This window comes from Theropithecus gelada, chromosome 2 (assembly GCF_003255815.1).
Source record: "Theropithecus gelada isolate Dixy chromosome 2, Tgel_1.0, whole genome shotgun sequence".
NCBI lineage: Eukaryota > Metazoa > Chordata > Mammalia > Primates > Cercopithecidae > Theropithecus > Theropithecus gelada.
Window position 1 is genome coordinate 154,248,201 of NC_037669.1, and position 12,025 is coordinate 154,260,225.

At 43.3% G+C, this 12,025-nt stretch overlaps 1 protein-coding gene across 3 annotated transcripts in view; it reads right to left on the reverse strand.

Annotated features, from left to right (window-relative positions):
* Positions 1-3,195: 3,195 nt before the first annotated feature.
* CLDN18 (claudin 18) overlaps positions 3,196-12,025 on the reverse strand; it is a 35,400-nt gene continuing 26,570 nt past the window's right edge. For all 3 annotated transcript variants that reach the window (XM_025375965.1, XM_025375966.1, XM_025375967.1), the window contains 2 exons: positions 6,941-7,051; positions 3,196-5,876 (listed from right to left, as the gene is read on the reverse strand). In XM_025375965.1, the coding sequence (XP_025231750.1) occupies positions 5,705-5,876; positions 6,941-7,051 (283 nt within the window). In that variant the 3' untranslated portion in view covers positions 3,196-5,704. The remainder of the gene's footprint in view (positions 5,877-6,940; positions 7,052-12,025) is intronic.

The following is a 12,025-nucleotide window of genomic DNA, read 5'->3' on the forward strand; positions in this document are numbered from 1 at the left end:
CCAAAGGGTCTCCGAAGGAGAAGAAAAGCTAAAGCAACATAGTGTGAGGTCAGTTTCTGGGCTCATGACCATTTTAATTTATTGGTTCAGAGTAAACAGAGAACTCTACTCAGCCATGACTTAATAACTTCCTCCTTCCAAGCTGCCTGAGATGGTTATGTCTCCAGGTAATGAGCTATATCTGCTCCTGTGGACTTCATGTCTGGGTGTTGTTTTCTATTTTTTAATTCTTTAGTTTTTAGTTTTATTTTTTTCTCTAGATATAAAATGAAGCTATTCTCATTGAAGAAAATTTGCAAAGTACTATAAAGTACAAATAAAAAACTATCATCATTGTATCTCCAATCAGAAACAACTACTTAAAATATTTTGGAATATATTTCTTTCCAGGGTGTTTTTCAATACACCGTTAAATAGACTTAATGTTAGAAAAATATTACAGTAATTTTAATGACTGTATAATAGCTTATATATAAAGACTATTAGGAATCTTCCCCTCATTAGATTTTTAGGTTGATCCAGTTATATTATTTTAAACAATTGATATATATCTTTGAGCATAAGTATTTATGATTATTTCCTTAGGAGAAATTTAAAGAAGGAGGGTTGCTGGATTAAGGAAGAAATATTTCCAGTTTTCTTCCATATTACATTTAATTCTACCTTTATGTTACCCGAAAATCTAAGTTAAAAGATAGGACAAAGTACAGTATTTTCTATGTATGGAATTTGTATGATCCTTGGTCTGCAAGTAGGACCCCCCCACCCCTTGAAGTTTCTCTGAAGAAGAAGAAGTCTATGCTTTCTTTTAGCTACCCACTGTGGCAGGGGTGACTAAGATTTCATCTTATTGGTTATTAGGGAGTAGCTGCATTTAGTATTGAATATTGTGGTGGTGTGGATACTAAAAGCCATCACTGATAGACACTTTTTGGGGTATCTAAATTAAATACCCTTACTCCAGAATAGAATTTGGACATATTTAAAACATTTTAATGACATTTTGTCTCTACAGTATATTACAGTATCTTACATATTGAATATTAAACCACAAGGAAACTTTTTGCTTATCATCATCTCTTAAGGGCCTTATATGCTCATTTCACATTTATTTGGGCTATTATGAAGAGTCTACCCCTTCCCTTTCTAGCTGTGTGTTGGGAAGTATGAAAAATCAGCCTAACTTTAGCTGAAGGAATGGAATTGTTCAAAAGCAGTTCTGAGGCATATGTAAATACTCAAGAGTAGAAAAATCAAAGAAGTGATGGTCCCTGATGAGGCTCTGAAAATCGAACTGACTGTGTGGTAAATGTGTGTATGTGTGAGTGTGAGTGTGTGTGTGATCCTGGAGTGTTTACGAGTGCTGGGCCACTAGTGGGGTGAGATCAGCATTGTTGGAGGGTTAAAGTATATAAAGCACTAGGCACAGTACTGCTTATCATGAGGACTCAGTACAGAAGTCAGATAATGCAAATATGTTAGTGAATCATTGTAATCGATCCTGAAGGTCACATAATTAGTTGGCAATGCCGTCAGAACCATAAATCCAGGTTTTTGATTCCAAGCCCAGTGCTCTCTCCTGTGGAACACGTCAACTCAGAGATATCAGGCATTTTGGCAAAAATTGTGGCCATTGCAGTAGTCAACCCTGGATGGAGTTGACTGTGGAGGCAAGAAGGGGCTGGATACTACCTAAGTAAAAGGTGAAAGAACTGGGGACTCCCAGGGATTTGTATGAGTAACAGTGCTGAGTGATATTTTGAGCCTGTACTCCATGGCTTGGTTTGTCCATTTCTGTCTTTGTACAAGGAGACTTCAAAATGCCCCTAAGTTTTAGAAAATTTAAATGTCAATAGCTCAAAATTACATCACTAAGGACAACTTTCTACTGATGGTTTTTGTAATCTCACTTGTTTAAAACTGAATGTAAAGTGTTTTCTTTTTGTCTCTCTCTCTTTTTTTTTTTTTTTAAGTTTTTAGGTTTTAATTATCAGCTTGCTTTGAGAACCAGAGTAATCTCTCAGATCCTTCCTTTCTGTACTATATACTGTTTGGTCAGTCAGAGAAGCTCAGAAGTTATATCTCTGAAACTTGCTCTGCAGTTTCAACCAAAAGAAGGAAATAATGAGGCAAAGCAATGAGTTTGCCTGATTTTTTAAGGACCCTGGGTCCTTAGAATACAAGTCTTCATGGCATATGACAAATCTCCGTGTTTTGACTGGGGGACCCAGGCTTCACCAAACTAGATTCCACTGCTCTGGCTATTGGAAGAGGTTTAGGGATGGGTACATTACTCAAATAATCTAATGTATTTTGTTAGAATTTTTCTCCTATGGATAGAAGGAAAGAGATGCTTCCATTTGGCTAGGTTTCCCATAGCTGAAACATGGCTTTATGGCTAGAAATATAAGCAGCCAACACAACAACTCACAATCTTCTCGAGAAGCAAACCAACAGAGAAGAAAGCAGAACTGAGATATGGGCAGAGAAAACTAGAGTCTTAATCATAACCCTTGATTCAGCTGTGTCTGAAGCCAACCCTGGCCTCAGATATCCCAGTTACATAAACATTGCCCTCTTTGTCTTAAAGTTGTGCTGCTTGGTTTTCTGTCACTTAAGTGGGTCCTTTACTTGTATTATTCCATTATCCTTATCATCCCTATTTTACAGATAAGGAAACGGAGACTCAGAAAGCTTAAGGGCTTTGCTCAAGCTAACATAGCTGGGAAGTAGTATGACCTGGATTTGAGGTTGGGCTGTTCTGACTATAAAGCTTATGCTGTTTTTGTAGCTTGATACTGCCTCAGTTTATCGAGCTGGTCAACCCAACCCTTGGCAGCATCAAGAGGGCAGGCACTGGCTCTCTTGTTTTATTGGCCCACAAACAGGCCAATGACGTTAGACACTTCGGGCTGGTGCACTTAGGGTCAGACAGGCTAAACTGGATCCTTGGACCCCATGCTGCATGCCTGGTTGCTCTGGGAACTCCTTTTCATTAAGGCTTCCAAACTTGCAGAAACCATAAACTGGTCTGGACCAACACCTAGCTGTCCTCTAGGCAGCTAGGCTGCTACTGAGCAGAAGCGGATTCTGAAAGCAGAAAATCTCCCATGAAGACGCATCCGGCATTGAGGTGCTGGGACTTCCCACCTCCACTTCCCAAAACTTACGAAAACAGAGCAGAAGCTATTCAACTGTAGGACAACAGTGTTTTTAATATTTAAGTAACAAAACATTCAGGTTAACACTCAATGCATATACAGTAAGATAGAGCAACAACAACAAAATTACAAAGCACGATCTAACTATATGGAGGCTTTCAAACAATTAAGTGTTGGATGGAGAATGGGCTTATTAAAAACCCAGCTGAGCCACATCGCACTGCCTGAGACCTGACCAGGGACTTTCTGGTGATAGGAAGGAGAGCTCATTGTGCCCCGTGGCCTTCAACTCAAATGGATGTTCTTCAGCTCAAATCCAGAGAGCACTTAACAATCCCTATGCTCTAGATTGCCCAACCCTCCTCCTTGCTCTTCTTTTTTCTTTAGTTGACTTGTCTGCTCATCCTTTACCCAAACTGAGGCAGTGAGTTCCACAAATACTTCCTCTGATTTGGTCTAAATGTTGCTGTCTCAGTGAGAAGGGCCTCTGAGCTCACTGCTCTGACTCTTGATGAACACAACTTGTTATTATTTAATGGGGCATAATCCGTTCTTTCTCCAGACATAGTCTATTCAGCCTGAAGACCCTTATGAGTATTCACCAATCCCCTTGGAGGTCACTTTCGTATGTGCTATTGTTGTGAGGACTTCACTCTCAAATAGTAACCTAATGGCCAAGTTCCCCTGCACCAGTGCTGCTCTGGGTAGTTTTTAGAGATTGCTCTTATCTCAGTGTCCTAGGGGGTCTGTCTGGCTTTGGAACTGGGATGGAATTCTAGTGTCCTGGGAGGAATTTAGACTTTCTGCTCGAAAGGGCAGTGATGTAAGCTCAGGTAAGGTGTGTGGTTGCAAAGAACTTCTAGTTTTGCCCGAACATCTGACAGTCCAACCAGTCTAGGTGAATTCAGAGAAAGGAACAGCTTTCAGAGTGACAAAACTGACCAGTTTTGATGGCACACACCTGTAGTCCCAGCTACTTGGGAGGCCAGGGTAGGAGAATTGCTTAAGTGCAGGAGTTTGAGGCCAGCCTGGAAAGTGAGACCTCATGTCTAAACAAAGCAAAACAAAGCAAAACCGACCACAGTGCCAGGAAAGTGCTACTGCCAACTGGCAGTGGCTTGTAACCATGCCAATGTGGATATGTGTCACTTGGAAACATAACATTTAATTCAGGCTCAACATTTTTTTTTTTTTAAAGAATTGGTTTTAACCTACTTCCTAGGACTTGCTGTGTTCCATTATTTATTTTTTATTTTTTAGACAGGATCTCGCTATGTCACCTGGCTGGAGTGCAGTGGTCTGATCATGGTTCACTGCAGCCCCAGCCTCCCCAGGCTCAAGTGATCCTCCCATCTCAGCCTCCCGGGATATGGGACTACAGATGTATGCCACCATGACTGGCTGATTTTTTCTCTGTATTTTGTAGAGACAGGGTTTCTCCACATTGTCCAGGCTGGTCTTGAACTTCTGGGCTCAAGTGATCCTTCCTCCTCAGCCTCCCAAAGTGCTGGGATTACAGGCATGAACCACTGCGCCCAGACATTATTTAGTTTTTACATAGCTTACACTTATTATCATGTATAATCAGAGCCATAGAAACCTCAAAGGGAGAGAATTAGGATCAGTGAACTTTTCATGGAATTTGTACTTAAGCGTGACTTTACAAAGTACCATAGAGACAATGTCAAAGCAATTATTTTTTCATTTCCTTCTATCCACATGTAGGGGTGAGGCTAATTCATAGAGATAGTGTATCATTTTACTAAAACATTATTTATTTTAACTATATTTAGGACTCAGATTAAAAAAAAATTTTTTCTCATTCATCTAGGGACAATTTCTGACCCGTGACAGAAAGAGGACTCCAGTGGAGAGCTCAGGAAACTCCTAGAATGGTCTTGCTGGAATAAGAAGATGCTAACAGCAGTAGAAAGGCTTGGTTGCCTCAAGCTGAAGATCACTTTGGTTTGGTAATGTTTAAGATCACAGCGTAAGAAAACCCAGATCATGGGCTGGAGAGATTGCAAATATCTTGCTCTTATTGCTTCTTCTTCAGTAAGTGTTTATTAGTAGCCAAGCTAGGGGTGGGGAGGCAAAAGTCAAACAGCAGAAAATAATGTCTGTTGATCTACTCTTTTTCCTTTCAGAAGTTTTCTTGGGGATAAGCTGGGAACTAGATCATCAATGGGTTTATTGACTAGGAGGACGAGGGGGGAGTTATCTAAATCATTAAAATGTGAGACAGAGATTAAAACCACATTCTCTCATCAGAGTAGAAAGTTATATTTAAAAAAAGAAATAGAGGATTGAAAATGTGAGCTATAGCCTCTAATTCATAAATGATAACTCAGCTGTTTTATGATGGAATATTTAGAGACAGAGACATGAGGCTAAGACCACTTGGCCTCTCCAAAGATGAAATCAAGGCTTTTCTAACTTCCAGCTGTGAGTCAAAAGCAATAAGAAGTCAAGATGAAATCTCCTTGTTTTTTGGGTGAGCTCTCTGGGAGTTTCCTCTGCCCGTGCTGAGAGGTCTTGGAGCATTACACATAGTCGTGCTTGGAAGGATAAGATTGTAACTCGTCCTCTGTGTGGGCACCCCCATCATATGTCTTCTTGTTTTTGGTGTTGGACCCAAAGCCAGTGCTGGCCTTGAAGCCTCCAGGCTTGTAGGCAACACTGTGGCCCGAGGCATGATAAGAAACGGCTTTGTAGCTGAAAGAAAAATAAAAAATAAACATTCCAAGATTGTAGATGTCTTTGTCAGGAGGCCCAACCTCCTATTTACCCTAAACTGTCTCAGTCTTGGCACTGAAAGTACAGTGTGCCTGGAAACCCATCAGTCCGGGGCAAACCAGGATAGTTAGTAACCCTGGTTTTTGGTACACTGGTTTTTCTGCCTCTGCAGTGGAACAGAAGTTCTTGCACTTTAGAGCTTTGCTGAGCCAAGAACAAAATCTCCTGAGAATAAAATAATTGTGATTCCAAATGGACATTTCTGGATGGTGGAGAGAGGTATCCCCAAATCCTCAGTAACTAATGAGTTCCCTCTGTTAATCAATAAAAATAAAGTTGAACCAGAAACAATGTCCAGGGGAACATTTTACATCAAAGGATCATAGAATTTGTGAGCTGGAAGGTACCTACGTTCAGCTCATTGCCTCAAGCTGCTCATCTCATGGATGAGGTGATAGAGGCACACAGAGAGCAAATAACCTGCTGGAGGTCACAGGGCTGGTCAGCAGCAGAACCACACTGGAATCCAGCTCTCCCCACACCAGTTCAATGTGGGGAGTTACAGCGGAGTTTCTCAGCAGCAGCACTGTTGACGGTTTGGAACAGATGCTTCTTTGCTGTGGGACAGTTCTGTGCACTGTAGGGTGTTTAGTAGCATCCCTGGCCTCTACCTGCCAGAGGCCAGTATCACTTTCCCCCACCCTCCCAAAATTGTAACAGTTAAAAATGTCTTCACGTGTTGCCAAATATCCCCTGGGGGGCAAATTGCTCCTAGTTGAGAACCATGGAGTTACAAAACAATCTCAGAAGGAACCAAGAGGGATGGATTTGTCTTACAAATAGGATCACATTTAAATCAATCTAGGCTGAAATATTCCCATTCTATCCTTTAGGTTTCCCCTAAAAGAGAAAGTTCGATAATCCTTAAGTCAAATAAAGTTCTTCCATATACCTAGATTAATTTTTTTTTGGCTGCAAGTTATACATTAAAATAGACCCTGAACAAATAAAACGTCCGGTTGCAGCGGAACAGGGAGACTCACTTGGTTTCTTCTGGTGCCAGGCCCCGGCAGGCGATGCACATCATCACACCCCCAATTAGTGTGAGGCCTCCAGCGACCCAGCCCACGAACAGAGCCGCACCAAATGTGTACCTGGGTGGGGAGATGGTGGCTGTCAATATGGTTGACTCAACTCTCCAGGCTCTGCCCACTGCACCTGGCTGTGCCTGTTCTTTCTGTCCCCACTTTTGGATTCCACATCCATCCCTGCCCATGCCTCTGAACACACACTCCTGTGGGTCACAGCCAACTGATCGATCAGGTACCCTGGAGAGTAGAATTGGGACTAAACCGAGGGGGCAAAACAGCAGGGGATTCCAGCATCACTCAACCATAATATTATAAATCTTTGTGAAACATCTCAAGGAATCTCCTTCCCCTCTCTACTGGCAAAAGAAAGTGTCTTGAAGGTTTGGCAAGAGAAATTTGAGAGATATAAAATCAATCCCGACTGGACGCGGTGGTTCACGCCTGTAATCCTAGCACTTTGGGAGGCCAAGGTTCAACTGAGGTCGGGAGTTCCAGAGCAATCTGGCCGACATGGTGAAACCCTGTCTCTACCAAAAATACAAAAATTAGCTGGGTGTGGTGGTGCACATCTCTCATCCCAGCTACTCAGGAGGCTAAGGTATGAGAATTGCTTGAACCTGGGAGGTGGAGGTTGCAGTGAGCTGAGATTGTGCCATTGCACTCCAGCCTGGGCAACAGAGCGAGACTCTGACCAAAAAAAAAAAAAAAAAAAAAAATCTCAAATTATTATTTCTGAAGGAATTTTAGTTCCTTGAGTTCTCAGTATGGGCCAATAAGCAGTCATCTTAACTTATCTCAAATAACCCTTACAACCATCCATGCAGGCAGAGCTATTACCTTCAGAAGGAACTAAGTTGAAGTGACTATTCCTTCTTTTATTGATGTCTTTACTTATTTGTTCAACAAGTCTTTATTGAGCTCCTACAATGTGCAGAGCCCTGCCCTGGTCCTGGGACACTGGGCGAACAAGGTAGACAGAGATGCTGTGCTCGTGGTGCTTCTGTTCCAGCTCACAAGAGAATTCTAACTTGGGGTGGTCTGACCCCAAAGCTGGTGCCCTTCGCCTAGGGGGCCTGCCTCCAATGGGACTCAGTTACATCGGATCAGGATTGAGAACAAAATCTCCTGAGAATAAAATAATTGTGATCCCAAATGGACATCTTTGGATGGTGAAGAGCAGTATCCTTCTTCAAGTGACCAAAAACTGTTAGGATGTCAGTGCATATTTTAATGCCAGCTGATAACTTGATTTCCAGCTCCACGAGCTCTGCAGAAAAGGAGAGCTCAGCACGGAAAAGGAGTGCCTCTCCTTGGAAGTTTCCCTTTGCGTTCCCCAAAGAGCACAGGGACTGTTTGTAGAACTCGATGAATTACTAATATGTTTAAAGTCTACGACACAAGCTAAGAATGTTATACCAACAATAGGAAGACAAGTAATATGTGTGCAAACCTCTGCAACCTAAGAAAATACAATACTTTAGATGTGCTTTAAAAGCACACACATTGGCTGGGTGTGGTGGCTCACGCCTGTAATTCCAACACTTTGGGAAGCCGAGGCAGGCAGATCGCCTGAGGTTGGGAGTTCGAGACCTGCCTGGCTAGCATGGTGAAACCCCGTCTCTACTAAAAATACAAAAATTAGCTGGGCGTGGTGGCAGGTGCCTGTAATCCCAGCTACTTGGGAAGTTGAGGCAGGAGAATTGCTTGAACCCGGGAGGCGGAGGTTGCAGTGAGCCGAGATCGCACTATTGCACTCCAGCCTGGGCAACAGTCTCAAAAAAAAAAAAAAAAAAAAAAAAAGCACACACATTTAGCAGGATTAAAGTAAACAATGTAAGCTTCATGACCAAGTGTAGTATTAATATGTAGAGCAAAACTGGTTGACTGAGTTCAGTCCTTGAAAAAGTTCTGGGAGAAAATTTACCTATAGGCTATTTTTATTTCCTTGGACTGGGAAAAAGACAGAAATTTGGTTTAAGGGCTTCTGCCTTGGCACGAAGAGCCCTGCCCCGTCATCCTACCCCGTGTGGCTGGGGGCTGAACAGCAGATCTTTTCCTGGGGCTCTTCCTAGGGTGGTCCCTAGGTGATTTCCTGGTGACAGCCCTGGTCCGTGGGCCCTGACACAGACAGAGCCCCTGTCCTTGATACCCCTATGGATGGTTGAGTGATTGCTTAATGCTAATGATAATAACAACAATTGCTACCATGTATTAAGCTCTTACTGATACAGTGATAAGCGCTTTTTACCACTGTCTTGTTTAATTTTCCCAATAACCACTGTGATAGTATCTGTCACTCGCATTTTACAGATGAAGAGATTGAAGCTCAGCGAGGCTGAGGAACTTCTCCAATGACCCAGGAAGGATACGACATTGTCAGGATTCAAATTCAGGTCGCTTTGCCTTCAAAGCTCTCATTGTTAATGAATCTTCTGGGCATGAGGGACGAAGTCCTTTTCCTCAACTTAGATACTCTGGGTCAAGATTAGCAAACCTAAATACTTACCTGGGACAGGCAAGAAACTTAAATGAATGAAGTGAGCTAGATAGAAGAACATAATTTTGTTTTCTCAACTGTAATATATGGAAAAATCCCTATAAGCATGAGTTGGGCTATTCGGGCAGAGTGGGGACTGTGGTAAACTGGACAGAATGAGTCCTAGCCAGAAGGGCAGCTGCCTCTCAGCTGCAGAGATGGAGGTCATATGAGAATGAGGGCCCAGGGCAATGCTGCCAGATCTTCTGAGTTTTTACACAAAGCTGGAAAACAGAGTATGCGTATGTGTGTGGGCGGTGAAGTCTCCTTGTCCTAGGCCCTAGTGGTGCTCTACCATTTAACTGTTTCTGTGGGTCTCTTCCACTGCTTGTGTATTCCTTTGCCTTTACCTGCTGGCCCCTGTGGCTGCCTCTGGAATTCTAGCTTTGGTTTAGCCACTGAAGCCACTCTGCCCACAGGGACTGACTGGCACCAAGGTATGAAAGCTCAGCTCTTTAGTTTGGGGTTGAGACAACTCTGGCGTCTAATTTGCACTGCACAGCTCTCCTCAGGATCAGGCTGAGTCCCAGGGCTTCACCTGAAATCACGCCCATGCTTGGCTTCCCTTCCTTCCCGGCCCTGCTTCCCTCTCCTACTAACCCATCTCCCTTTTCTTAATGAACTCTGGCACTGGGATCCTCTTCTCAGGATCTGTTTCTGAGGGACCCAGTCCTTAACCCTTCTAATCTTTTTTTTTTTTTTTTTTTTTGAGACGAAGTCTCGCTCTGTTGTCCAGGCCGGAGTGCAGTGGCGCGATCTCGGCTCACTGCAACCTCTGCCTCCCAGGTTCAAGTGATTCTCCTGCCTCAGTCTCCCAAGTAACTGGGACTACAGGTGCCCACCACCACACCCAGCTAATTTTGTATTTTCAGTAGAGACGGGGTTTCACCATATTGACCAGGCTGGTCTCGAACTCCTGACCTTGTGATCTGCCCACCTCAGCCTCCCAAAGTGCCGGGATTACAGGCGTGAGCCACCGCTCCTGGCCTAACCCTTCTAATTTTTAAAAGTTGGTGATTGGTTCAGATTATAAAATGAAATGTTTTATACAAAATACCTTGCAGTCTATGTACAGTGTGAGGGCAGGCAGTTTGCAGCTCTAGTCTGGGGCTTAGGCTCTGCCACTGTTACATACAACGTGGCAATAATAGAGTCGGGGAACAGGAGAAGGAGGGGGGTTCCAGGACCAAGTGGGGCACTGGAACCAAAGCTCCATCAAGGTGACTGCCAAGGTCTTTCTTGGCAGCTGGGCTGTCTTGTAAGACTTCTGGGTGGAGAAAATGAGAAGACAAAAGAAAGGGAAAGACAGCTGCCCATCCACGGAGGGAGAAGTTCAGGAGGCCTTTCAGAATTCTATAGTCTTAATTCCAGGACTGAAGCTCCCTGCCCACAGGACAGGGGCCGGTGCTAGGGAGATGGTGTGAGAGAGTGATGGCAGGTATTAGTGCTAAGTGCAAAGTGGCTGGTAGATGGCTCCTCTGGGCAAGCGCAATGACCCCAGGTACCCAAATGCTCTGGGAAAGGTGGGCTCTTCTAAGTAGCCTGAGCAATCATTCTGGTTTGGCCATGATGGAGGAGTTTCCCAGAATGTGGAACTTGCAGTGCTAAACCTGGGAAAGTCTCAGGCAGACTGGCATGAGTTGGTCAACCTACTTCTAAGTTGCACCTGTAACTAAGAGACCATGAGAGGAACATAGAGTAGGATTGGGGAAGTTTTTGGGGATCACTTCCTTTACATTCTTGAAATAAAGCAGAAAAATGAATGGGGATTGGAGTTCCAGGGAGCCGGAGGGTAATGGATTTATTACACCCTCATTCTCCGTCTGTACCTCATGTTGATGTGGCTGGAAAAAATGCCAAGTGCATGCATCCAGAGATGCAGGTCACTGAGGTCTAATATTTATATTTCTTCCCAAGAACAAGATCTTTCTTTTTCAGGAATTTGCTCCAGCTTCTTGCTATGAGATATATCCGTTTAAAGTGACTACATGAATATGGGCATTGGTATTGTTTTTCCGTCTTTTAAAAGTTCTACTCTCCTTCAGACACCAAATTGTAGTGGGGTTTCAGCTCCCTCTGCCATACTGTACCCGCTGTGAGAGCGGGGACTTTGTATCTCCAGCACTCTGAACATGTCTTGGCTTACAGCAGGTGATCAATACATTTGTAGAATAAATGAATTAATGAATGAGAGAAAGAGGCAGCTATACCAGAAAGGAACATCACTTTTCTCACCCCTACCGCACCTTGCTAATTTCTATTCAAACATTTACCTGTTCCTAGCCAGGTTCCAGTTATGGACTGTAGATGTAAGTTGATGTTCATTTACTTGCCTGGGTTAATAGTGCCTGTTTCATCGCCACCACAATGGGGCTTGTGTAAGAGTGTTAGATAAATACTATGAACTGTCACTGTATTTCAATGCAAATGTCAGATCAGCCTCAAGTCATATCACCAAGGATATTTCACTGAAATGAAGTTTATGAATTTACAGGTGATTG